Raw genomic sequence first — 27,666 nt, 5'->3', positions numbered from 1 at the left:
GCTCCCCCCTCGCTTGAAATAGGTTAACAGAACATGAAACATAGACTTAGTCCTTGGGGACACCAAAGATACATGATGGCCCAAGAAAGGGGGAAATCAGTGACCCCAATGTTCCAGGCAGATAGGCAGGCAAGGCACGATCAGCACCTTGGAGAGATCTAGATGTGCTAATAATCCTGCAGCTGAGGCACAGCATACAGTGTCATAGCCTGGCTAGGTATTCATTGACCAGAGGCCTCACCAGCTGTATGCTGCATCTGGCCATTGACTTCTTCTGGCCTGTGTTTTCAAGCTGTAGGGATATCTCCTCTCCTGATCCTCTGAGGAGTCTGTGGTCCAATGATCAGAATCTGGTGGCAAAAAGTGTCTCCTTGGGATTCAAGGGAGGAGAGATGGGCTCCAGTGCTAACAGCTGAGATCCACATGAGGCAGACCAGAGACTGGATCCACCTCCTCCATCATTCCACAGCCATGACAAAGCCCTAGTTTGGAATTCCCAGAACACATTCAGGCCAACCTGACACAGCACGTTACATGTTGCAGAAATTCTTAATGTGAAACTCTTTACTTTGAACGCTTTAGTTTTTAAAAGCTAAAAACCGCACTTTTGAAGAAACACAGGTTAAATTTATTTGACACAAGCGTTGATTTTTTTAAAACAAACTCTTATTCCCCTGCCACTGCCGCCTCCCACTCCCACCCCCCACATTGGAAACATTCACCATAATATGAAGCCAGCAATTCAGAATGCACAGCCTCAGTTAAAAATGCATCCATCTCCAGCTGCCTGATGGGAGGTAGAAGAACCAGTAATACAGACTGAAGTCTGGACTGTAGAGATTAGATTTACACTGGACACGCTACAAGCTACTTTCCAAACTACCAAACTATGTTCCAAAAATAATTGACATCCATGATTCCTAAGCACTGAGTTTTAAGAAGTGCTGTTTCATAATGGGACCAAGAGAGAATTCTTAGCAACCTCACAAAACTACAGTCCCCGGAGTTCAGGGTAGGGGGAAGCCACGGCAACTAGTCTGGTTTCAAATGTCCAGTACAGATGCATCCTTATTAGACACCTCTCTGAGGTAGTTAAACAAAATCTGTCCTGCCACCAGTTTCAGGAGTTGGTTGCAAACACCTTCAAAACCTAAAACAAATCTAAAAGGACCAAACCACTTTCAGGGAGGCTGGCAAGTGGCATGCTTCAGCAAAGAAAATGAAATTCATGTTGAAATTTAAATTTCAAAATGCAAATTTACCTATCAATTGCGGGGGGGGGGGGAAGAGAGAGACATGTTTACATTTAGCTATCACAAAACGTCTGTTTTTGGTGTTTGCATAAATCTAGCTCCTGTGTACTGTAATCTGAATTTCAGAACTCCTTACATAATAGTAGATCTGGTATCAAAGCCAGAAATGGAAACTAGCCAACATTCCTTTAAAATTATCATCCCTGAAGACTGACATTCTCGTATAAGTCCAAAAACAGCAACAGGATACCTGTGCTAGACGTGGTGTGAGAATATTTACTAAGCAAGGGATTCCTTCCCTTGCTGGCAGCAGGCCAGTACTGCAACACAGCAGAAGAGGTGAAATTAGAAAATGTCCTTGGTCCTACCATATATATATATTTGTCTTCTGAAGGGGCAGAAGGCTGTGCTGGAATCTTTATACTGATATTGCAAAAAAAAAGGGGGGGGGAGGAGGGTGATTATCCCATGTTGCTCCACAGCCAAGGAGACATTGGTTAGGTAAGAGCACAAACAGGCCTTGTCATCTCAACAGTAGCTAGGGCTAATTAGACCTGCTCTCAAGAAAAGAGAACATAGATCCTGCCAATGGTAAGTAGCAGCAGGGCCACCTCACACCACTAGTGGCAACCTTTTTTTTTTTTTTTTTTTGGTAGATCCTCTTCTACACCTATGAGGTTAAAAGTGGTTATGTTCCTCATGTTCAAAAACAGGCCTGGCCTTTCCTTCAAGCTAGGGAGCAGTGCCACGGAGGTTATTCTCACCACCAGGGGGCAATGCAAGGCTGCTCCCCCAAGTTTGCTGGTCCATGGGTGAACCTGTTGTGTGGGGGGGTCTGCCATCTTGAAGTTTCCGAGGAGAGTCTGGACTGCGGCTGGATGAAGGGGAAAGTGTTTCTGTTGGAGGTGACAGAGGAAGGCTGTGGGTATCTGAAGGCTGAAAGGAGGTGGTGGTGGACTCTGTGAGGTTAGCTACCGTTAGCGGAGTGGAGGCAGGAACTGCATTGGAGGGTGCAGGGGTCCCAGCAGTCCTTGTGATGAGGAAAAGGAGCCGAGGATGAGTCAACAGAGAGCCAAGAGAGCTTGGCCTGGTGGGAGAAGGCCTGAGGTTTCCTGGCCTATTTGCAAGTGGCAAAGGAGACCCTGATCTTATCTGAGGAGTCACAGATTGGCCTAGTCGAAAAGAAGGGGGTTTGGCACTTGGTGGCCAATTGAAACGCAGCTTGATGAGACCTCCTGGTCTGGTATGATGGAGATCAACATTCTCTGGTGCCGTTGGCCTCGTTGGCACGATCTCCCAAGCACTTGCATTACTTGCCGCAAGATGAACATCAGGACCAAGCGAAGCAGGTGTGGGAATGGGAGTGCAGAGGCTGCAGTTCCTCTCAGACATTGGGTCCATGGAACGCCTCTGGAAGGTTTGCAAGCCTGCCTTTGATTCTCCATCTTCCAAGTGAGAATTGGCTAGGCTCTTCTCCAGTGAAGCCACATCATCTGTTGTGAAACAACCACAGACTAGGCTGAGCACTGCTTGCCCTGAATCATTCCAGTAAACTCTCAGCTTTTGGCCTAGGTTACTGACCACAAATTCTGAACTACAAGGCCATAGGTGCACATAAACACAAATGCACATTCTGCACCACACCATGAGATGCAAACACACACACACACACACACACTATGGTGGCAAATTTCTGAGCTTTCTTGATTCTGAGAGAACCTGGGAACAACTAACACTCTGCTTCCTTTGGAAGCACATTACAATAAACTTGACAGCTTTGAGACAATTTACATGATTAAAAATTTGGGGTTGGTGGGAATTAATTTAAGAGACAGCCAGGAATTAGGAGAATCAGCTCCTCAGCCTCCCTCACTTCCTCCACCAGAGGTGAACTAGGCTTTATTTCACCCGGGTCAAAGGCCCAGTTTGCCACCACCCCCACATGCATTCTTTCCAAAATGTGAAAGAATTTTCTCTGCTGTGAGATTTGACAATGCTGAATTTATATCAGACCCAATGCAGGTACGATGAGCACCCCTACCTGGAACTTCATTACCATGGCAGTCAGGGCAGCAATGTGTAGGGGGGCCAAAGGGCTCTGCACAGGTGCCTGGACAGGGCCTCTTCTCACAACTCACCTCTCCAAGCTGAGGGACACAAAGCAACAGAGGAGAGGTTGAACTGGTTCAGACAAAAACTGGAAATCATGGCTTCTTCCTGTTTATTTATTGAAAGGGGTTTTAACCCACTCAACGCCAAAACCTTCTCCCAGAGCAGCTTACAGATCACTATAAACAATACAAACCCTGCCCACAGGCTTACAATCTAAAAAGACACACCACAAAAAAGTGGATTGGGATGAAGGAGGAGATGCACACACTCAAGCACAACTTTTTTCTGATGACCAGCTGAGTTGGAAAAGCTCAAAGGGAGGAGTCAAAACTTGCTGGTCTCTCAGCTGCTCAAGCATCCTTTCGTTTCCCTCCTCTGCTGGAGGCTGATGTAACAGCTTCAGCCATGTGACAGTGGATGATGAATCAGGCATCTTAGCAATCAACACATCAATGAGTTGCAGTGAGCCTTTGTTTACGTGGTTCCCTCCCCTTTCACATATCAGAGGAAGGCTTTAAACTAACCACAGTTCCCTGTGACATCATAACTTGGATAACTGTTATGTTGATTAAACAATGGTTAGTGAAAATATGTTAGGATCAGCTTCTGGTTTAAACAAATCACAGTTCCAAGCTCAGGTGTCACAAAAACTGTGGTTAGTTTAAAACGGTAAGTGGATGCTTCTGGCAAGGGAATGAGGAGGAGACAAGAAGGAAAGAAAGAAAAAACCTTTTCCCCAAGAAGGTAAAACAATACTTTCAAGCTTTGGGGTTCTAGATAAAGAACATTCATTTATTCTTTTTCTAGGTTGCTGTCTTGCTAAAGGCCATCTGATCTCCTTAATGGAGCCCAGCAGTTCAACACCCCCAAACTTTATTCCCAGGCCTGCTAATAATAATAGCACTAATAGAGAACAATGGGAAGAGCAAGAGAACAGTGTGGGAGTGGAAGTGTAACCCTTTTGAACTGCAAACCATCCCAGGCTCCCCCCTCCCCCAAGAGCCTCACAACTCACCTGACAAGTACAATGAATGCAGGGTTCACCTTCTGGTACAAAGACGTGTCCATTCACCACTTTCCTCCCTTTGTAATTGCAGTCTACAAAAGGAGAATAGCACAACAGATATAATTTTAGCCCTAGAGACATTGCACCTAGTCTGATTAGAGAGACAAGAAACCAGACATATTAGAATGTTGGTATTCACACACATAAGTAGGACAGTTACTTCCTCTAGCACTAAACCGCGACTATCACAAAAATCTGGAATGTTCTAGCTACTTAATGCTGCACAGTTGCAATGTACAAGTTAACTTATATAAATGAATTCCCGTGCAATTTAGAAGGCAATGGGACAACAAACCATCAGCTATTGATCTGAATACTATAAAACCATTCTAATGACTGATATATCATTTTCAGTTTTAGTAGGGATTCTATATTGCACAAGTAGCCCTCATTTAAAAAAACAACAACAAACAATTTTTAAATTATTATCTGGAAAAGCCCTAAGATCATAATGCTTACCATGACAAACTGGACAGCACTCTCCTTCTGGGTGGAAAGGATATGTACAAAAGACAACACAGTCCACAGGAGAACATGCCACAGAGCCTAGCTGTAAGAAAACACACACACACACACACACACAGAGAGAGAGAGAGAGAGAGAGAGAGAGAGAGAGAGAGAGAGAGAGATCCTGCATTAAATGGCAGAGAAATATAGAGAGCCTTGCCTTTCATTTCAAACCTCCCAGCCAATCTGTTTCAGGATACAGAGCATATTATATAACCCTTGGCACTTATTATTACTTGTTTATCTGGTCCTTTTACAGATCAATTCAACTTCTTGGCTGTGGCAGCCAGCAGCGTAGCTAGCTGCTCGGGTGCCCTGTGCGGCAATCACGTCCTGCAGCCGGGGGTGGGACGAACCCATGGGGGCAGGGCAAGTTGTGTGGAGCCTCTCCACCGCCTCCCCCTCAGCTGTAGGGTGGCTGAGGGAGAAGCAGTGGGCAGATGCAAGCTCCACGCTGCCGTTTCAGGCAGCGCCAAGCCTGCAGGCACTCAAGCTGCCACGCCCAGGAGAGATGCGTGGCTCAGGCACGCTGCAGGCCCTGGGTAAGTGCCGGCTCCCGTGGTGTGGCGCCCAGTGCCACCCGCATTTCATTGCATTTGTTGACTGAACTAAAAAGTTTCCTGAGCCCAATTTTTAAAAAACTCATATTTTTGTCATTTTGTCACACCCCCCCCCCCACAGTGATGACACCCGGGGTGCACCCACCGCACCCCCTTCCTCCGCCACTGGTGTTGGAGGCACTGCTGCATCCAGAGCCCTGTTGCTTGCCTGGGCAGCAGTTGGGTTGGGGGAGCAGAAAGAGTCTGCTTTTGAAAAAACAAATTTGGTGAACATCTCAAATTATCTCAATAACACAATATCAGCTTTTCAAATTCATTTCAATAAAGACAGCATCTTTACTGCCAATGCATTAAAAAAATTAATAGCAACTTCAGTCATATAACATTCTATATCATAAACACATGACATCCTTCCAAATTAATAGTGCAGCCCTTTAAATGTCTCCTCAGAAGTAAGCCCTACTCAGTTCAACTGGGGTTTATATTCCCAGATAAGCAGGCATAGGATTGCAGCCTAGGGTTGCATACACACTATAACTTTCAAAGCACATCTGAAAAACGATTTCCTTCAGAGAATTCTGTTAAATTTCCTAGCAATTCATAACAAACGACAGCGCCCTTAATTCTTTGAGATAATGTGTTTCAATTACGCTTTAGAGTGTATACACAGCCTAGTTTTCTGGGGAAGCTGCCTTATACAATCCCAGATAAGACTTTAGCCTTCTTTGGGCTTTACATTTACAGTTAAGTAAACCTGTGTGCAAAGGCAGTGCAGGTGAGAGCATTACCTCCACCTCTCCTGTTGCCATCTCACTGGCCTGCTGACTTGTGGAAGGTGACAGTCTGAAGCAGTGAGCCCTTTGCATCTGTGGAGGCCTCCCTTTGCATTTTAGAGCGCTGATGCCTTGAAGAGGGCTGCTGTTTGTTGCTGTATTTTTGCTTGCTCTGTAGCAGGCACGGGAACACTGTGGCCTTGTTATTGGACTGCAGCTCTCATCAGCCCCAGCCGGCATGGCCAGTGGTAAGGGGTGGTGGGAATTATAGTCCAGTGACATAGGCAGGGTCACGGGTTTCCCAAGCTTGCTCTGTAGGACCTGTTACTAGGACAGAACACTCCTTATAGGATGGGAGCGGAAAACAGAGAACTTACCAAACAAATGCAGCTTAGGCAGGGGTCCAAGACAGAGGGGAATGTCTCATTGTTGTAAAAGACCCTTCCTGCATAGGTGCAGCCTTCAGTCAAGAAAAAAGAAAAACACGCTTAGTTTGTCAACTTGGGTCACGTCAACAACCTGCTTTTATCTCATTCTTTTATCTTGTGAACTGCCCTGGGATCTTTTGACAAAGGGTGGTATATAAATCTAATAAATAAAATAAAAAATATAATAGGGCAATGTGGGTCATGACTTAACAATCACTCTTTTTCAGCCAAGGCCCCATCTACACTATACATTTAAAACACCATTATTCAGCTTTTAACAGAAAGAATCCTGGGAGCTGTAGTTTGTTAAGAGGGTTGAGAGTTATTGGGATTGAACCAATTTTAAAAGTGTGGATCTGTGAAGGGAATAGGGTGGGGGGGAGGTGTGGGGGTGTCTCCTAACAACTCCCAGCACCCTTAACAAACTACATTTCCTAGGATTCTTGACATAAAGCCATGCATTTTTAAAATGGTGTGGTGATGCTTTAAATGCATGGTGTGGATGGGGCCTTACGTATGCAAACAGCAACAAACAGCAGCAGTCTTCTTCAGACATTAGATTTATGGTTAGGTAAACACATGAGGGTCAGTGGGGACAATAACACAATCTTTGCATTCCCATTCCGAGCCAAATCATGGAAGTCAATTCATGGAGCATAGTACGCTTGTGGGCTTCCCACAGGTATCCAGTTAGCCACTGTGAGAACAGGATGCTGGATTAGATGGGTCTTTGGCCTCATCCAGCAAAACTTGTCTTTTGTTCTTTCTTTGGTGACTTGCCTTACATTTAATATCCCTCGGAAATTAGGGTTCCAAAACAAGCAAGGAGCCTTCAGATACAACCCCATCCCCTTGCTCCAGATTGTTGCCCTGCTGTTTTCAGTTCTTTCTCTATATGAAAACATTTGGGGTCAAATGAACATGCACTGTAAGAAGCATTATATATGACAAGATATTTGTCACAGACTGTACTTCTTGCATTTTGACCCCACTGTTTTGCAGTTGCTCTCTGTGCTGATGTGTATTCTGCAATTAGAATAAGCAATGTAATATAAGGAAAAGCAGGCAAGTTAGCAACAACAGCAAATGTTGTTTTCTGGCTGTGGATTCTGGTGTTCTGATTTCCCTGAGAAGGGAACAGCTGTCTGAGAAGATGGAATTTACCTGCTGAACAATCTGGACAGCACTGCCCAGGGATCCGGATTGGGTGAGGACATGTCTCCAAACACTCTGTCCTCTTACAGCTCACTGAGCCATCTGCCTGCAACAGAAAAGAACTTCACAGAAACCCACAGCACAAACAGCTGGACTGTTGCAGGCAGATAGATCGATATCACCCCAGAAGAGACTTGAATTTCCTAGAGGTATCTGTCTTCGAAGCAGCACATATTTTCTGTCCCTGTGTCAGTTTTCATAAAAGGTTCCAGAATTGTTCAACTGCTTTACATTTGACACCTGAAAGCCCATGGTATGTAAGCAATAATTTTACAGTTTCATGCTACAAAGGTTGTTTATAATCCTAGAATTCAATGCCTGAAGTCCCATTAACACTCAATAGACTAACTGCTCTGACATCACTTTGGCTAATTATATGGTAATCACAGAAGCCAGGATAATACCTCTGCCTGCCTAAATCCACTCTGACATCACAGCAGGTCAGCAAGTAGCACTAGGGAAGATAGGGCAGGCAGAGAGATCACAGGTTGAGGCGATGGCAAGAAGGAAGGCACAGGATCACTGGTGAAGGTTAATTCATTTAAAACATTTCTCTGCCATTACTCCCTCCCCCTCCCAAAAAGGGTCCACATGGCAGCTTATACAAGTCAGTAGGTTCAGTGACACTTATTGTCTAAGGACTGTGAACACACTTATTTAATAAATAAAAGGCACTTCTGGCCTCCTAAACAGTCAGGAGAGATCAAAGCCTAAATTTCATAATTTTTGTGACATACAACAAGAACACAACTATACCCTTTAGGATCCCAGCATACACAGGCAAACAGAGACTGGGGTTAGAACTACAGTACATTGTTCCAAGTGTCAATTGGATTCTCCTAGTCCTGGCTCAGCTAAGGTGGGGGCAGCAGCAGCAGCAGCAGCAGCAGCAAAGGGCTACCATGGTTTTTGCAATAGGAGATTGGGAAGTTGAAACTGAATGAAGTAGAGCAGGTTATCATTCACCTGGCAGATGCATAACTCACAGGGATCACCCGGTGACCAGATCTGTCCAATTGGAAATTCAACTCCGTTGTCATCCACAAAGCAACCTGGCCAAGAAAAGGGGAACAATGGAAGGAAGCAGCTGTGAGCACAGAGTGGGGACCTTGGCGAGAGGAAAACAAGGTGTGTGTGATGGTGGGACAGTACAGCACAAAGATGCTTAGCTCACCAGAAGCCGTGTACCATGGGCAAACCTATCTTATAACCCATTGCCTACAATTATATACATCCTCATGCCACAACAACACGCCCCAGCCATTGAGATCTCCTTACCTGTCATGGGTGCAGCCTTTCGGCAGGTGAAGCAGCACTGCCCTGGGGCCAACAGCCAATCACCTCGGGGACAGTCCAGCGTGGGACAAGGAGTGAAGGAGCACTCAACTTCACCTTGCTGAGGAAGGACGTGAGGGCACATGTTACCCACAGTAATTACAAAGATAAAGATAGGAGGTTCACAAACTCTTCCTTACTGAAATTTGCAAAACAAAGGAATCGAGTCCTGCAACGCCAGGGCTTCACAAAGCCCACCACCATCTTCTACTATGCCCCTGCAGACCTTTCTTATAGAGGGCCCAAGGGCCATCAGCAAGAGTATCCTTGCCTAGTGTTACTAAGGTTTGCAACAAAGGCAGTTTAAAATGACTCTTGTTATACTGAAAGCTACTCCAAGCCTTGGCCTGTGCTAAGCAATGGGCAACATAAAACATGCAAAGATCTTCGAGAAAGCCTGTAGCTTGGTAGCAGAGCATCTCCCTTGCATGCAGAAGGCCCCAGGTTCAATTCCTGCTGTCTCCAGGTAGGGCTAGGAAAAGGTCCTCCCTGAAACCCCGGAGAGCCGCTGTCAGTCAGAGCAGGCAGTATAGAGCTGGGTGGACCAAGGTTCGGACTCAGTATCAGGCAGATTCCCATGTTCCCAACTGAATTGACATGTAAAGTCAGTGCAGCGGGGGGAACGTTTTGTGTTCTGTCTAACAGGTAAGGAGATTTTACAAGGAGTCCAGAGACTGTGACCGAGAATCACCAGTACTCCAGAGAACAACAAACACACCTAATGGTGAGTGACATGGCTAGCAAATCCTCTCAGATCAGGAGCATGGAGGGAGGCCTAGGCCAACACCTACCCTGCACACACAGGTGGTACAGTCATCACCATCCAGGCTGAACTCAGCCCCCTCTGGGTATGTCTGGCCGCGGAAATGGCACTCAGCTACAAAGGAAGGCAAGAGTATGTCAGTGATTCTCTGGCAGATCTACTGGAAAAGAGTGTTAGTAAGGTTTCTCTTCAGCTGCTGTGCCCCATTTATGGAATGCTCCATCTCAGTGAGGCTCTCCTGGTGACACATGAAATTACTTTTAGGAGCCAGGTAAAAAGGCCTTTCATTCGTTCATCTAGGACAGGCATAGGCAAACTCGGCCCTCCAGATGTTTTGGGACTACAACTCCCATCATCCCTGACCACTGGTCCTGTTAGCTAGGGATGATGGGAGTTGTAGTCCCAAAACATCTGGAGGGCCGAGTTTGCCTATGCCTGATCTAGGTCCTTTTTATATGCTCAACTTTTATGCTGGTGGTTTTGCTGTGTTAGCTGCTCTTCCACTTTGATGATGGCTGAGCACCAAGCTTAGATGTGTTGCTGCACTAATTATTATTTCTGCTGAGTTCCTGTGAACAGTCTTGGGAAGTTTTTAAAACAGAAAGGCAACTGTGTTTCAGATAAGTAAGTCCTTTGCTGTCCCTCCTGGTCAGTAATCTTGAGGGGTAAGTTTTTGCTTCCTCGGGACGTGTGGCATTGCACAGGGAGAACCACATAGTTGCAGGCTCCCCCATATCAAAGCTTCCTTGCACATAGAAAACTCAATGTCAGGGAGAAAGGCTCTTGCCTAATGCTCTCAAAGCTTGTCGCTTGCAGCTCTGTGAGAGGCAAGCTACAGTTTTCAGGATTCTCTGGGGAAAGCCATGTGCTTTAAATGTGATTTTCATCTTTGTCAATATATTGTGACAGGGGGCTTGTATTTTCCCTGTTCATAAACTTTGGTTCAATAGAAACTCAAACTTCCGGGTAAAATGATAAGATCATGAGAAAGCATTCCCCCACCCCACCCCCGCTAATTGCTAGCACTCTCATTAATTGGACTTGTGTTATCTTGCCTGTATCAGGGTTTCAGTAATTGGGGGAAATTCCACAGCTGTGAAGTCACATGTACACCCTGGATTCCCGGTTCTAGAAAACTACAGCCTTAAATGACTTCCAGTTGGCTGGGAAGATTCAGGATGGTTACTAAGCAAAAGAGTATAAAGTTACCCCTATGTCTTGTAAGTTTTGCCTCACCTTCCTGACTGACACCTATATTACATCTCTGCATAGGATCATGGATTCATTTTAGTAATGTATTAGACTAAGTTAGCTAGATTTATTGTTTTTGTTTTGTGACTTCCCCAATGGGCCTTTATTTCTAACAGTATTTTCCTTTCCTATTTCTCCCGCTTGGTAATGGGTTTCATGCAATACTGCTGTTTTGGTTATTATTACTAAAACCTCTTAATTTCAGCGTGCCTTGGATCTTCACATTCCCTGCTGCATAATTTGGCTTATTTTGCCTGAGGCCCCCAGAAGCAGAGAATGGTACTTCAACTCTTGCTCACCGGGACATCTTGGAATATAGCCTAAGATCTCCTGGCTCGGGTTGGGTGGTTGGTTTTACCCTTGGATTTTAGTAATGCCCAAACCCCCAGAAAATGCTGGTCTGGCTTTTGGGCAAGACTTTCTTGATAATCCCTGCGAGGGAGCATTCAGCAGTGCAACCCACTCCCTCAGCAGAGTGAAGCGCTGTTCCAAAGACAGCTTTATCCCAGAATAATAACATTTTTCTCAATATGTGTTCCAAGTGCCTTACACGTAGGGTGGCCTGTTTTGTCTAGGCCAGGCCTTTGGAAGAGTTGATCTCACACCATTTCTACTACCCTTCGTTCGGCCTAGGAAACCACACCTTTCTCTGTGGAGAGGAGAGTGCCCCTCAGGCCCTGTCTGCTTTGTGAGTGAGCATCAAGTAGGATGTTGCAAGCTATCTACCTGGCTGGCAGGGACAGCAGTCGGTCTGAAGAGAACTGGGGCATGGAGTGGGTGCACATTCTGGAGAGATACAGGATACGTTGCCTCCCTGGAATCAAGAAGAGAGCCCTCAGCCAAGGTCACGGGTAAAATCAGTTGCAGATCACATGCCACACACAGGAATCAGGTGGCTATTCCTCCCCTGGAGTAAAATAACTCAATGGCCCCCTCAGATAGCCCTACACAAAGCTTTCTGGGTCACTAGTTGTCTGCACAACTGAGACATTCTCATATGCCATAGCAAGGGCAAGGACCATTACGCGAAGCTCAACCCATGAAGGGCGGGTTAGCAATGGTAGCAAACAAAGTGATGAATATGCCCATTTCAAAGCAAGAAGGTGAGCTAACCTGAGGGACACGCACACACCTTCCCTGGCACCTGTGGACTCTGTGATACTCACCAGGCAGACGCAGATTGTGCAGTTCTCCTCAGAAAGAGAAAAGACATCCCCCTCAGCTCTGGCGGTCCCATAATAGAAACAGCCTGCAGGAGACAGGAATGTGAAATTTCTCCTCAGAGGGGAGAAGAGCCTTCTGTGAGTCCCATCTCATTTTGCCACTCCAGATTAGGAAACACTCATTGGCTTACATATGTAGCCACTTTTAAAAGGATTTGGCCGAATGACACATAATCTCCAGTATTTCACAGATGAAAGTAAGGATAGGTTTGTACCCCTCCTTTTTTATATTTTTGGGTATAAAAATCCCCATACCAAGGTCACATCCACACCATGCATTTAAAACACAAGGTTTCCTCCAGAAAAATCCAGGGAGCTGTAATTTACCCCTCACAGAGCTGCAATTTCTAGCACCCTTGTAGTTCCCAGGACTCTTCGGGGGATGTTTTAAATGTATGGTGTGGTTTTAACTCAATGTCCTTGTGTGTGTGCATTCACATTTGTCTGGGAAAGGGGAAAAGGTGCATCCACTTTCCACTCTGAAATTTGCTTTGAGCCCCTTTTGTGGGAAAAGCAACAAATAAGTAAGAATAGCTTCTAGAAAACCTGGGGAACGGGATGAAAAATAAAATTTGGGCTAACGAAACTTTAACACGCCACTCCAAAGAGGCAAAATTCGGACAAAATAAGAGATACCGGTGGTTTAAACCAGGGACGGCTTCCAGAAAACAGGGAGTGTCCTTGGTAAACTCAGAGGGTTGAGGCATACAGTGGAATATATAGTGACAAAGTCCCCAATTTAGGTGTAGGGAAGGCCCATGTGCCACAACCAGTCCCATCAATGCAGTCTTAATCTTGAGGGCGCTTCTCTCACCTGTGCAGCTAGGACAGCACTCCCCCTCCATTGGAGGAACTGGGTGGGAGCAGGCAACCTCACACATCACTGCTCCACACAGCACTTGCCCGCCCTACAAAAGGAAAAGACAGTCACTGTAAAGGTGGCTGCACATTTGACACAGGGGCAGGGCGGGAGAAAGCTAGGAACCCAGGACATACCACACACCTCACAGGAGCAGTTCAGGCACCCTGGCTCTACCCAGTGGCTGCCATTCTTATGAAAAGTCCCTCCACGCCAGCAGGCAGAAGGCAGGGCTGTGGAGGAAACCCCTGGAGCAGAAGGACTTGTGGGAAGGAGCGTTGTCATCTCCTCCCGCAGCAGCGATGGCGGCAGTGGGCTCTCCATCCTGGAGGGCCTGGCGGTCTTTAGCAAGATGGGTGCGCCAAGGGAGGAGCTGGGTGGAGGGAATGAAGGGGTGGGAGAAGCTGCACGCGGGAGCACAGGGAGAGTGGGAAGGAGGCGGGAAGGAGGCGGGGTCCCGAGTGCCATGTGGGGAGCGGGTGCTCGAGATGGAGCAGAGCCCCTGGGGGGCACGGCAGGAGCCACAGAATCCGGAGAAAGGCGCAGGAGAGTTGGCGGGTGCTGGAGAGACTGCAAGATGGGAGATGGGGCCAGGCTGGTCTTCGGAAAACCTGGTTTGCAGGGGAAAGAGGGAGGGAGAGAGAAAAGCCAGGTTCAAAAATCCCCAGAAGATGCACGTCAAAAATATAAGGCATTTTCCAGCACACTTAGGAGCTCCCCACCAGAGCCACTCATATATTTATAGCTACTGTGACAGGTACACCCTCACCCTCACATCATTTGGCCACAGAAAAACAGGTACTGTAATAGTAATAGGCAAAGAGAGTTGAAGTCCATTTGAGAGTGAAGCTTTTTAACCACAGAAGAGTCATAAGTTTTGAATATCCATCTCAGCCCTCATGCTTCTGTCTCCTCCCTGACGTACCTCACATGTATTCCTAAGCATTTCCCAAGCAGCTGAATGCATATCCCTCATGGTCTCTTTCTAGACAACCCATTTATATCACAATAAGTGCACAATTGTTGTTCATGTGGTGCAAGGAATCATTTCTTTCTTCTAGGTAGCACTTTGGGTGTGCTTGTGGGCGGCTACTTTCTCAGCAGTCCAAGGGTAGTATTTTCTTTCTGGAAATGAGCAACTCGGTCTCCACTCCACCGCATGAGCAGTGAGGGTAGTCCACATTGCAGCTGCTAGTGTCTATTGGACAGTGCCTGTGACATCACTCAACATAAACAACGCAACTCAACCCAGATGACGAAGGATGGAAAGATGGAAATGGTCTTTACCTTCACAGGACACTCTGTCCACACTGAGCCGGTAGCCTGGGCGACAGCTGCATATGAAACTCCCGAGCGTGTTGTGACAGGAGTGCTGGCAGGTTCGCTTCTCACTGAGTCGCCGGCATTCATTCACATCTGCACCAGATGCAGCACTTACTTCAGGGCTGGGTTGAGCTCAAGCTTGTGGCTCTACAAGCATTCCTGTTGCTTAGCCATACAAGGTCAGAAAAGGGATCGCACAGCAAGGGACCTGGTGCATTACCACACGGTCAAAGCTGGGCTCGGACCAGCCTTGAGGCCCCTTTGATGCAAAGTGTACTTGGCCAGAGGATTGCAAACACAGAGACACACACAGGGACACACAGCCTCCCTCCTCAGCTGATGGTTACTGCTCCCTCACATCACTCCCATCAAATTATCAATGTGATGACCAGGAAGGGGGCAACTTAGAGTCTCTTCGGGGCACTGGGAGTGGATGGGCAGATATAAAATAAACTAACAAACTAAATATTTTTTTAATCTGGAGGCAGCAGGAGGTTTTCTCTGGAAAAAGCCAGGCTGGGTTAGTGTATCTGACAAAGGGAGGTAACCTACCTCTAGAACACAGGAAGCAGCCTTATATTTAATCAAACCATTCTTCCATCTAGTTCAGTATTGTCTAGACACCAATGGGTTGTGACTCTTCAGGGTTTCAGACAAGGATCTTTCTCAGTCTTATCTGGAGATGCTGGGTACTGAACTGGGATCTTCTGCATGCAAAGCAGATACTCTGCCAGTGAGCTTCAGCCCTTCCTCTGCTAGGTTGTACAACAGAAGTAGGGACACCTACCCACACAGGAGTGCTGGTTGCCATGCAGGTAGAAGCCGGGGTGACAGGAACATCGATAGCTGCCCATGCTGTTCTTGCAGTGGTGCTGACAGGGTGTTGCTAGGCACTCATCAGTATCTAGGAGCAAAATGGAGGATGCAAATGTCGATATCGTTTGTCCCACAAAAATAAACTGATCTTTGATATCTTCCCTAAAAATATTCCAGCTCCATCCCTCTCCCCTCCTATATTCCCAATCACACTCACCTTGACAGCTGTGTCTGTCAGCAGAGAGTTGCATTCCTGGGCCACATTCACATACAAAGCCACCTTCTGTGTTCACACAAAGTCCCTCACAGGAGGCACTCAGGCACTCATCAATGTCTACAGGGGGAAACATTCCCATGTGTCAATGAATGAAAAAGGCAGTTGCAATTCTGTGTGCAGCTTACTGTGGAAGAGCAATGACTGAGTAGCACTAAGAGCCCGCAGTCAGGAAGCTCCTTATCTCCCTAGGAGTAGGGGCTTCAGGCCCTGCTGGTTCCATGTAAGAAAGACACCTCTCTTCCAGCTCACCTGCACAGCGTACACCATTGGCTGTCTCAGTCATGGAAAACCCCAGCGGACACACCCGCGCCACCTCCTGACAACCTCCGTGATTGCAAGCAAGGTCACAGCCATACTCTCCACAGGCACCAGGAATGTCTGAAAAGACAGAGAGGAGAAATTTCATGCTGGGGAATGGGACTCCCTCACTGAAAGAGGGTTAGAAAGCAAGAAGGAACCCTGACATTAGGTAGGGGAGTGGGAGATGCAGGTAGGCAATTTCAGTGTTACATTTAGATAACTGTAGACTCTGGACAAGTGTTTGTTGTGTGCATAACAGATGACAACCTCAAGGTGTCCCCCTGCCCATTCTGCTAAGTGTGGCCCTGGATATCTGCCCCAAAGTCTATCTGTGAATGAACATCCAACTGACTTCATTGCAGGGGTCTCTCTACTGATAGATAGCAGGGCTTGTTCTAAGGTGTAAGAGGGCCTTCTTGGCAGGCCACTTCTGATTTACGTCATAGTGTGCAGCAGCAGGCACTTCCCAAAATAACCTAGAGTGATACTATCTTGGAGGCATTGTGGGAAGTCAAAATGGCGGCTCCACACTGCCTGGGAAGAGAGACCTAGCAGGCTGGTGTTGGTGCAGCAGTAGGCCTTGTTGGGGCCCTGGGACCCTAGCAGCTGACCAAGGATGCTGGAGTTGGTGACTAGGAGCAAATTAACCAAAGGCCGCACTTTTGCAACAGAAGCAGAGATGAGCACAACCCTAGTTGCATGGGCTTTTGTTTCAGGAAGAGCAGAATGTGAAGGAAGAGCAGACAAGAAAAAAGGCAAGTGCCATGGCAGGCTTAGGCTGCTGCACATCATAAAGCACATTCAATGCACTTTTCCCCACCCAAAGAATCCTGGGAACTAAGGTTTGTTAAGGCTGCTGAGAACTGTAGCTTTGTGATGGGTAAACTACCCTTCCCAGAATTTTTTGGGAGGAAACATGTGCTATGAAAACATGGTGTATAAGCAGCCTTAGAGAAGACACACATCAATCAGGAAGAACTTTATTGGATGTAGGATGCCAACAGGAAATTTATGATTTTACCAAGCTACAACTCTTGCCATGGCTATATAATGACAGGCAAATAACAGGCAAAGGTGCCCTAAAAGAAGTGGAAGAGGGCAAGCAAGGGAGGACCAGGCAGGGCATCACTGAAGGTACAGTGAGAAGGGCACAAGCCAGATACTTTGAGGGGGTGCCTCTTACAGGGAAAGGGTCAGAGGCCCTTGCAGGGTTCAGAAAACCCACAATGGCTGTCCAAATTGCTGGAGGAGGATTGCTTGCCCCAGAAGCTTCAGCATCCAGTATGAGCAAGGAGGCAGCACCGTTGATAGGTTTGTTGTTATTGGGGGTGGGGGTGGAATAAAGCACTGCTTGACCAATAAACCACTGCCTTCTACTACAGCATTCAAAAAACATAAGAACATCATAAACTTTGCATGGCCATTGTTGCAAAACCTACGATTACATAAACTGAAAATCATCCAGAATGTTACAACATGTTTTCAAAAGCCTTGTTCTGATTAAGTGTTGCTCTTAATATAGGTAATAATAACATGAACTGATTTCCCTTAAAAGCAACCAACTCTCAGATACATTTGAAGGATATTTCACTAAGCCTTCACAGCAAAAGTCTTGCTTTATATGCCCAGAAAGGAGGGGAATTTTAGAAATTAGCTCGGTCCATTAAAATGTTTAAAGGCTGGATCTGGGCAAAGGAGAGGCAGAGCTTCTGCTGGTGTAGACCCATTGGGCTGAATAGAGCGAGGGCTGCTAGCCTTCTTTGGCCTGTGGGCTCATTTGCAATCCAGAGACACACACCACAACCATAATCATGCACACATTCACTTTCCTTGCTTTCCCCCTCAAATCAGATTGAGGGGCAGTGATATTTTTGGAAGGTAAAGTTGGATAGGCAAGATTTTATTTTGGTTTTTCCCAAGCCCAATTTTTTTGGGGGGGCACAGAATCCTTCCCTTCACAGATGTGACTCTTCAACATGCCCCCCATTCCAATTAGGCTTCTAATTAGCTGTGGGATAACTCATCTCATAACCAAAGTCTAATTAATGCATGAAGGTGCATAGAGTAAGCTGACCTGCCAGGTTTAGCTATGTCACTTCCCTTATCTTGGGGGGGAAATAGGTAATCAAGCCTAATGTTCCCATCCAGTCCACCTGAGAAGCTCAACATGGGAAGAGGCGTGAGCTGTTTGCTCCACCTCAGCCACACAGTTCTCATTAGCCACTCTTGAATTCCTATACCAATAGGGACTTTCACCGCTTTATGTAACTATGCTAAGTTTTACTACCTGTGCAACTTTTTTCTGAATGCTTTATGGAAAAGCACATGAATCTGACCTTGGAAGAGTTTGAAAGTAAAACCGTGTTTAACTTACAAAACAGGTGTATATTAGGAGAAATCAGCATCAAAGTGCCGATGAATTTTCATTGGAACTTCTAATGAAGTTCCAATGTTGTTCTTATTTTTACTTTGTATTTTGTGGGTTTTACATTGTAATTTTATGTTGTGAATTGTCCTGAGATCTGTGGATGAAGGGCAGTATATAAATATAATAAATAATAGGTAAAGGTAAAGGTACCCCTGCCCGTACGGGCCAGTCTTGACAGACTCTGGGGTTGTGCGCCCATCTCACTTAAGAGGCCAGGGGCCAGCGCTGTCCGGAGACACTTCCGGGTCACATGGCCAGCATGACATCGCTGCTCTGGCGAGCCAGAGCCGCACACGGAAACGCCGTTTACCTTCCCGCTGGTAAGCGGTCCCTATTTATCTACTTGCACCCGGAGGTGCTTTCGAACTGCTAGGTTGGCAGGCGCTGGGACCGAGCAGCGGGAGCGCACCCCGCCGCAGGGATTCGAACCGCCGACCTTTCGATCGGCAAGCCCTAGGCGCTGAGGCTTTAACCCACAGCGCCACCTGCGTCCCATAATAAATAATAAATAATAATAATAAAACTTCTTTTTTTAAAAAAAAAAATTAATCGCAAGCTGATGTGGAAATAAGGAGAAATGAAGATGGGAAGAATGGGAAGAATGGGAAACAGAGAAACCAAAACTGACAGATTTGCACATTCCCAGCCAGCCCTCACCGGAGTCCACATAGCAAACTGAATAACTGGCATCATCCCACAAAGTTCTCCTTACCTTGGCATGTAATGCCCTGCCCTCCATCCCTGCAGGAACAGACATTGGGAGCAATGCAGAAGCCACTTCCACAGCCAAAGGAACAAAGCGCTGCGAGAAGGTCCAAGAAAGCACCAGTTAACAAAGACAAAAAATTAGGATCGTAATTCCGCCACCACTCTACCCCACCATAGTGCAGTAGAAGAGAACCACTCTCATGCCAAGCAGGAAGGAGCCCAGTTAAGAGATCTAGCAATAGATCAGAGCAGAATTACAGGTAAGGAAAGGGATTTTTTTGGAAGAACTTTAAAGATAAATGAATGAGTTAGATGGGGAGGAGGCACTAAGATGCTTCCAGGCCGTGACTATTTTGGGATGGAAAATGTGGGATAATGCTTGGAGGCAACATCATCTAGCCTCCCTGCAAAGAAATAATAATTAATTCTCATTAAGCAGCCAGCACATTCTATTCTCCCTGCAAACAAATCAGGGTGAATGCTCCATAAACAATGTGAAAGCACCCTCATTTGATCATTAAAAAAAACACCACAATCTAATCATCAGGTACTACAAATGTTTGCTGCCAAGAAATGGGATGTTAATGACGCTCTCTGTATCTAGAAGAAATATCATTAATAAAATCCTGTATATATTTATGCAAAAAGAATTCCCACTGTATGCAGTGGGATGGAAGTGAGGACAGGATTGAAGCATTCACTGCCCTTTTTAAAAATAAAACATCATCTTTTTATTCCATAGGCATTTTCAGGCTACCGCCATTTGCCAGTTTTAAACTAATGCAACTATCCTAGCTCCTTGCTTGCCACCTGTGGTTTTGCGAGCATACTGAAAATGTTCGGGTAGAGCCCACTGATTCCTTTAAAGGTAAAGGTAAAGGTACTCCTGCCCGTACGGGCCAGTCTTGCCAGACTCTAGGGTTGTGCGCTCATCTCACTCTAGAGGCCGGGAGCCAGCGCCCGTACGGGCCAGTCTTGCCAGACTCTAGGGTTGTGCGCTCATCTCACTCTAGAGGCCGGGAGCCAGCGCTGTCCGCAGACACTTCCGGGTCACGTGGCCAGCGACAAGCTGCATCTGGCGAGCCAGCGCAGCACACGGAACGCCGTTTACCTTCCCGCTGGTAAGCGGTCCCTATTTATCTACTTGCACCCGGGGGTGCTTTCGAACTGCTAGGTTGGCAGGCGCTGGGACCGAACGACGGGAGCGCACCCTGCCGCGGGGATTCAAACTGCCGACCATGCGATCGGCAAGTCCTAGGCGCTGAGGTTTTACCCACAGCGCCACCCGCGTCCTTTACTGATTCCTTTACAGAACTACAACTCCCAGCCCATTCAGGAGTTGCCCAGTCTAGCTGCCTGTATTCATTGTTGCATGAAAATCCCAGCTGCCATTTGGGTGACTTCTATCAAACACCACCCCATTCCCTCACCCTGCGACAAAAAAATGATCTCTTTTCCTTCCATGCTGTCTGCACGGGCATTATGACATCAGCCTTGCTGCCTGCTCTGCAGGAGGTAAGAGAAGCCCCCACCCCCTCCTTTTAGGGCTGGACTTGGCAGCACTTGCCAACAGTGACATCTAACAAAAATGGTTGGTGAGTAGCATGTTCTCATCTCCAATTGCCAGATGCCAGAAATGAATGAGAGCAGCTGGTAGTAACCCACTAAGGACCCAGCAGCTGGACCTTACGTGTCGTCATGCGAACAAATAAGCAGCTAAGCCAGGGAGCACCACTGCTATGAGCAAATGCAGCAGGACGCCACGTTGGCACAGCACTAGGGGCCAGCGCTGCTAGACTAGGGAAATCAACCTTTGCAAGATGGGGTGCTGCGACAGCATGTACACTAGAAACGTCTACTGTGTAGAGGTGTGCAGCACTGTGCATGATGCTATGTGACCGACCCTGAAAGCTTTTTGACCGTTGCAGCACATCTATAGGACAGACTTAATATTGGTTTTTAGGGACACAGGTGGCGCTGTGGGTTAAAGCCTCAGCGCCTAGGACTTGCCGATTGAAAGGTCGGCGGTTCGAATCCCTGCGGCGGGGTGCGCTCCCGCTGCTCGGTCCCAGCGCCTGCCAACCTAGCAGTTCGAAAGCACCTCCGGGTGCAAGTAGATAAATAGGGACCGCTTACCAGCGGGAAGGTAAACGGCGTTTCCGTGTGTGGCTCTGGCTCGCCAGATGCAGCTTTGTCACGCTGGCCACGTGACCCGGAAGTGTCTCCGGACAGCGCTGGCCCCTGGCCTCTTAAGTGAGATGGGCGCACAACCCCAGAGTCTGTCAAGACTGGCCCGTATGGCCAGGGGTACCTTTACCTTTAATATTGGTTTTATACAACACCTTAGCATTGGTGGCCTACCCTAAACAATCCTAGGAAGGCTATAACTTGGGTATAAGAGCATCTGCTTGGCCTGCAGAATGACCCCGTTTCAATTCTTGGCATCTCCAGCCAGGTAGGGCTGGAGAGACTCCTGTCTGAAATCTTGGTGGGCCATTGTCTGCTAGTGTAGGTAGACCATTAGTGTGATTTGGTATCAAGTGGCTTCCTATGTTCCTAGTTTGCTGAAGTGCTGGAAATTATGACTGAGCTGCCTTATTCCCCCACAGCCCACCTCAGTTCACAAAACTGCATGAGTTAATGGACTGCTGAAACTAATTAAAAAGCTGTACGCCTAGTATCTGATACTAAACTGACAACCTAAGAAGAGCCCTGCTGGTTCAGGGCCCATCTAGTCAGGCATGCTGCCCTCACAGTGGTCAACCAAGGTATTTGTGGGAAGCCCACAAAGAGAACCTGAGTGCAACGGTACTCTCTCCACTTGTGATTCCCAGCAACTGGTACTCGGAAGCGCACTGCCTCCAAAAGAGCATAGCCATGCTTCCAGAACATAGCCATCGAGGCTAGTAAGTCTTATCCTCCATGAATTTGTCTAATTCCTTTCTAAACACCACCAAGGGCACACTCCTATTCGTGCCACAATTTCTACGCAAGGAGTCAAAAGTATTTTTTTTTTGTCCGGCCACTTTCCTCGGAACCCCCCCCCCCCCACTGTTTACCGCTGCATTGGAACAAATGTCAATCAGATTTCCCATGGATTCAGCTGTATACAGTAGGTTTTTCCAGGGAAACAGCAGGATGGGGGGGCGGGCACTTTCAGACCTGTGCCTAGAAATTGTGGCACAAACAGGAGTATGGATGAGCCCTAATTTGGTGGCCATCATCACATTTTGTGGGAGCAAATTCCATTGTTTAATTGTACACTGTGTGAAGAAGCAATTTGCTTTGTCTTGCCTTGAATCTTCCAATATTCAGATTCTTCAGTTCACTAATGAGATTTAGCAACAATACAGAGCTGATGTCTTCCAAAGAACTCCAGGTACTTACGCATGGTGCACTGTCCACTCCCTGGAGATGGTATCCACCCAGGGCAGCATCCACTTCCAAAACCAGAGAGGCAAACATGTGGTCCGATACGACGTCTAGGAATAGGAAAGAGACGGACTGAGACATTTCCAGGAGTGAAAAGTAACTCTCCAAGCTGCACTGTTTTGAGGACTGAGACACATGCCTCCAGCTTATGGAGGGCTAAGATTAGCAGTATGCTCAGGCTGCCAGTGGTCACATCCCAGAATCCTGGGAACTGTAGTTTTACCCCTCACAGAGCCACAGTTCCCAGGACCCTTAGCAACAAAGGTAGTTCTTTTTTTGAGGGAAGCAATGTGCTTTAAATATGTGCTGATCAAAGGATTCCAGGCACTGTTGTGTTGTAGTTTACCCCTCACAGAGTTACAATACCCAGCAATGCTTAACAAACCACAGTGTCCAGAATAAGTACATGGGAAGAAAAGGAGTAGATGGAACAGTGGCACATAGGTCTCAGCCGCACTTCCTTTTGCGCAGGTCCACACTTTAAAGCTCTGTTTCTGAGCGGTTTTCTTTTGTCCGTGGAAGAACCAAATTGCCATTTGCTTAGATTCAGTTCTAAAATGTGGGCTTTCCCAGGGAAAGTGCCTGGACAAAAACACGAACATCACTCAGACTTGTACCTAGACACAAAAGGAAGCCTGAATGAACCCATAGAGAGAAAGCTGTGCCCAGGATATGTGGAAACACAGGCACAGAAACCACTCTGAACGTAATGATAAACATATACACTATACAGTGGTAGCACATCCAAAGCACATCCTCCCCTCTCAAAGAATTCTGGGCACTGTAGTTTGGGGGGGGGGTGCTGGACATAGTAACTCTGTGGAGGGTAAATTACAGTGCCCAGAATTCTTTGAGGGAAAGAATGTGCTTCAAATGTGCTTTAAAGGAACAGTGTGTATACAGCCTTCTGGGCTAAGACACACAATCACTCTGCACATGTTTGGGTACTTTCCACCCCCAGCACCTTTCTCTCATCTGTACTGATGCAGGTTGTCTCTCTAAATTGTCCCCCACAAGTACACATTTCAGTTTTGCCTGCCACTCCGGGTTTCCCAGGCATGCAAAGCTGCAACTGCTGAGAGGTGGTCAGTCAGTGATGGTGCACAGAATATATACCAGCCCACATTTGAAAGAAAAAGAAAAGACAAACTAGGACTTTGGGCACACCGTTGCCCTATCCATGCAGTCCCTCAGTCAGTCAGTCAGTCAGTCAGTCGACCTTTCATCCCAACTTCATTGGTTGTGCAAGCTGAACTTTGTTCAGAAGTAAATTCGTGGAATTATGCTTCTATTCAGGCACATCATGAATTTTATAGATGATGGGGGCAAAAGTATGAAGAGGGCAGATCAACTGCACTACAGCCTTCAGACGAGAACAAAAAGAGGTAAGAAAGAGGTGATGGGCACCTTGAGGGAAGCAAAATACTCCTTCAGGCAGGAATCGCTGTCTCTCTACACATGATACAAACAAACAACCCCCTCTTGGGCCCAGATCAGGGGGGGTCTCCAGGTCCCGCAGCCAAGCTCCAGGAGGTAGCTGTGTGTGTTTTGGTGTGTGTATGGGTGTGTGTGGAGAGGTCTGGGACTTGGCTGCCCCTGTACAGAGATGGGTATGGGGGGTGGGTACCTCTCCACGGCGAAGTTGGCAAGTTTCCTCCTTCCTGTGTAGACTCTCCCCTGGGCCCCTTGAAGGAACACAGAGACACAGGCAGCCTGGAAGAGCAGCTCCGCGAACATGACAGGCGTCTCTCTCCCAGTTCCTCAGAGATGCTCCCTTCAAGAGAGCGCTTTCCTTTTCCCCCCCCCCACAGGCCCCTCTCTACTACAGCATGGCAACTGCCTGGACTCTCCTCCTCAACCAAGGATGAGGCTGGGGGCTCCTTCTGGGCAGAGGGAGGGGAGCTGGGATCAATGATCTCAGGCTGGGGGCAGCATTGGGAGCAGACTCCTCCTCCCCACAGCCAGGCTCAGATTGCTCAGTTCTCCCCCCACCCCCCAGCCCATGTGTACAGACTGGAAAAAACTCTGTTCGCTCTGTGTATGTGTGTGTGTGTGTGTGTGTGTGCGTGCCTCCCTCCTCCTCTCAGGGGCAGGGGCACCTCGAGAGGAGATGAGGAGGGAGGATCCAGCATTCCTAAAACAGCAGCTCTGTTGTTTGACTGGGAAGAGGCTTACCCCCCCCTCACCACCACCACCATCACCCCCCTTGTAGGAGTCTCCTTTTCCACATCTGGCAAGGCTCAAGAATCGCCCACCCCTCCCCTCTCTCTCTGGGCTGCTTTCCCAACTGCACCAAAGAGGAGCTGAAGGAGATAAAGTGTTCCAAGCCAGATCCAAAGGCGGGCTGGGGATTTGGGGAGGGGGCAAGACAACGCCAGGCATGTGTGTCAAATGGTGAATGTCGGAGAGGTACCACTTGTGATAAATGGGGGGGGGGTGAGGAGAGCTGTCCCAGAAAGGAGGCGCTGCAAAGCAAAAGCAAAATTATAATACAGGGCAAAAGGCCTTAGGTTCCCGTCACTTTGCATTTTCACTTGTGTCCTGAAACAAAACAGGTGTCTCAGAATTCGACCAAAATGTTACTATTTGCCATGTGCCCCCCCCCCCACTTTGAGATTAGCTAGCAACACAAGTACATACCTGTGCATGCACACACACTTACACAACCCCCGCCTGTCTTCTCATCTATCTAGGCTAAGTGGCGTAACTATCATTCACAATTTTGGTAGAGCTGATCAAAGCTGTTAAGATGGGCCACATCACAGATGATACATCTCAAAGCTAGTGGTGGAAACAAACAAGGGTGGGGCTTAGGTCAACCCACATTCTAAATGCATAGAGCAGCGATCACTTAGCGTGGCAGGAGGCCTGGTCACAATATGGGTGTCTTTCATGGTGTTGACTCAGTAATTGCACAGCTGCCGCACAGAATCCAGACTTGATGAACCATCACATTTCCCCAAGCATTCTAATAACATCGTAGGGCAAGCATGATTTTCCTCCCTGCTGGCAGCTCACCTGTGATTTGCAAATGCCACGTGTTGCGTGATTGAACAAGTGTCCCTGGTAACACCGTGGCACTGCGGGTAATGAGCAACTCCATTTCCATCCATCATGGCCATGCAATTTTGTGGATTTGCAAACTCTCTATTTTTTTTGTTTCCTACATAGGCTGTGTACACATTACTGACTTAAAACACAGCAAGGTCCTTTTCTTTTCCACAAGTTGGATTGAAGCTGGTTTGCGGTGGGTGGGATGGGGACACACGAAATTGTAATTACGTAGAAAAGAAAGGAGAAAGAGCAGGTTGTGGCTAATGTCTTTTGTATACTACTTCCCAAACCAATGGTGAGAGCACACTGGATGCAGAGTAAATGGGAATGTGTGCATAGCCATTATTAGTGTCCGAGTGCTCTTGTGCCATAGAACTTGCATAATCCTTTTATTTTTCAAACAGTGGCAATGAGTAGTAAAGTTGCTTGTCCCTTTCTCCAGCAATGCCCCATTAAGGGAAGGCTTTGCTTTAAAGCAGTCTTCACCAATCTGATGCCCTACAGCTGGTCTAGGAAATAGGACAGGCCCATAGCTCAGGGGTAGAGCATCTGCTTTGCATGTAGAAGATCCCAGGTTCAATCCCAGCATCTCCAGGTAAGGCTCTCTGAAACCCAAGAGATCTGCAGTCAATCCAAGTGGACAATACTAAGCTAGATGGAGCAATGATCTGACTCCGAATGAAGAAGCTTCCTATGACTGCCAAAAAGGACTGAATCCTTGAAGTGGCGAGTGATTGCCTCCTTGTTTTTCTGAATCACACTTGCCCTTTAGACAGAGAAACAGCGTCCCTTCCTTTATACTTTGACCACACTGATCATCGTGGATCCTGCCAAGTCACATTGTTCCTCCCAAAGGGAAACAAAGAGGGGGAAATCTCCTCTTCAGAAAGCTGCCACTGCTGCTTTCCAATTGGGCTACATTTTGACTGAAAAGCAGCCCAGGCTGCACAGCTGTGTGATCATTTCTCCCCTCGCACCCCAACTTCAAGCACTTTTTGTACCTGGAGAGGCAGGTAACTTGGTTTCAAGAAGGGAATGAACAAACAATGATAGCAAGAAAACACACAAAGATCCCTGGTGGTTGAAGCCAAGGGTCTGCCTAGTCTCTTTCCAGCTGTGTCCTGCCAGAAGCTTCAGTGAAGCCTTCAAAGGAAGGCATGAAAGCAACAGCCCCTGCCTCCCAGTTTTGTCCAAAGTGGCAGCTAGTATTCAGAGGTATACTGCCTCTTAATATGGAGGCTGTTTAGCTGTTATTGGATGCCACCTACAAGCCAAAAACTATTGCTATATTTGGTCCTGTTAGGTAGGAGCAATACTCTGCAACTCCATACATAGAAAAAGGACATGTAAGGATTTTGCTGATGGGGAGCTAATCTATATATTCAATGGCGGGAGGGATGGGGAGAGAGACCCTCTCCTGCTGCTATATTACTTCAGAGTGCAGGTATGGGACCATGTGTATGACTGCTTCCCTACATTAAAGCAAACAGCCATCTTAATGTGTGTTGACTTGGTGGCAATTCTCCTCTAATATAAAAGTTTTTAGGCATTGGCCTGGTGATGGTACCGTGGCCCCATTTCGCCAGGAGCAGTTCCCGCCCAACTCATACCATTTCAGAAGCATGAAAAATGAAGCACTGTAAGGAGAATCAAGGGGTATGCCTAGCTGTCTTGCTAATCTGAGAACCATGAACTTATTCACTTGTGAGCATGTTTGTGCACGTGAACAGAGATCTCGCAAACAGAAAGTAGCCATCCTGGTTAAAGCTATGAGATGCTGTTAGTTTATTACAGGCCAAACCAAGAGAACTGCTGGGAATAGACCGTAATATTCTTAACAACACTGAAGTTTCAGATCTCTTAATCATTCCTTCTGGGAGTGCAGCCAGGCTCTTTGTCAACTCTCTTACTATAAAACAACTTGGCCATTCGCTACACAGGAAGGTTTACAGCTCTGTTGTAAGGTTACACGGCCAGTATCTC

General features: G+C 47.1%; 1 protein-coding gene across 3 annotated transcripts; it reads right to left on the bottom strand.

Moving 5' to 3' along the window:
• Positions 1-688: 688 nt before the first annotated feature.
• VWCE (von Willebrand factor C and EGF domains) lies at positions 689-24,597 on the bottom strand. Of its 3 annotated transcripts, none has more exons than XM_079956277.1 (20): positions 24,257-24,597; positions 22,585-22,679; positions 19,202-19,291; positions 16,011-16,139; positions 15,702-15,818; positions 15,456-15,572; positions 14,633-14,761; positions 13,490-13,956; positions 13,301-13,394; positions 12,430-12,512; positions 11,990-12,077; positions 10,041-10,126; positions 9,193-9,310; positions 8,881-8,966; positions 7,864-7,960; positions 6,649-6,731; positions 4,891-4,981; positions 4,381-4,463; positions 3,295-3,400; positions 689-2,746 (listed from the first exon to the last, which is right to left on the bottom strand). In XM_079956277.1, the coding sequence occupies exons 1-20, from the start codon at positions 24,364-24,366 to the stop codon at positions 1,986-1,988; spliced, it is 3,030 nt and encodes a 1,009-aa protein (XP_079812403.1). In that variant the 5' UTR covers positions 24,367-24,597; the 3' UTR covers positions 689-1,985. The 3 variants fall into 3 exon arrangements, with proteins under 3 accessions (XP_079812403.1, XP_079812404.1, XP_079812405.1); XM_079956278.1 differs by having other exon boundaries at positions 7,864-7,956; positions 8,901-8,966; positions 24,257-24,596; XM_079956279.1 differs by lacking the exon at positions 14,633-14,761.
• Between the last annotated feature and the right edge of the window lie 3,069 nt (positions 24,598-27,666).

Source organism: Podarcis cretensis (assembly GCF_951804945.1).
Source record: "Podarcis cretensis genome assembly, chromosome: 1".
Classification (NCBI taxonomy): domain Eukaryota; kingdom Metazoa; phylum Chordata; class Lepidosauria; order Squamata; family Lacertidae; genus Podarcis; species Podarcis cretensis.
This window is presented reverse-complemented; position numbering and strand designations above follow the sequence as displayed.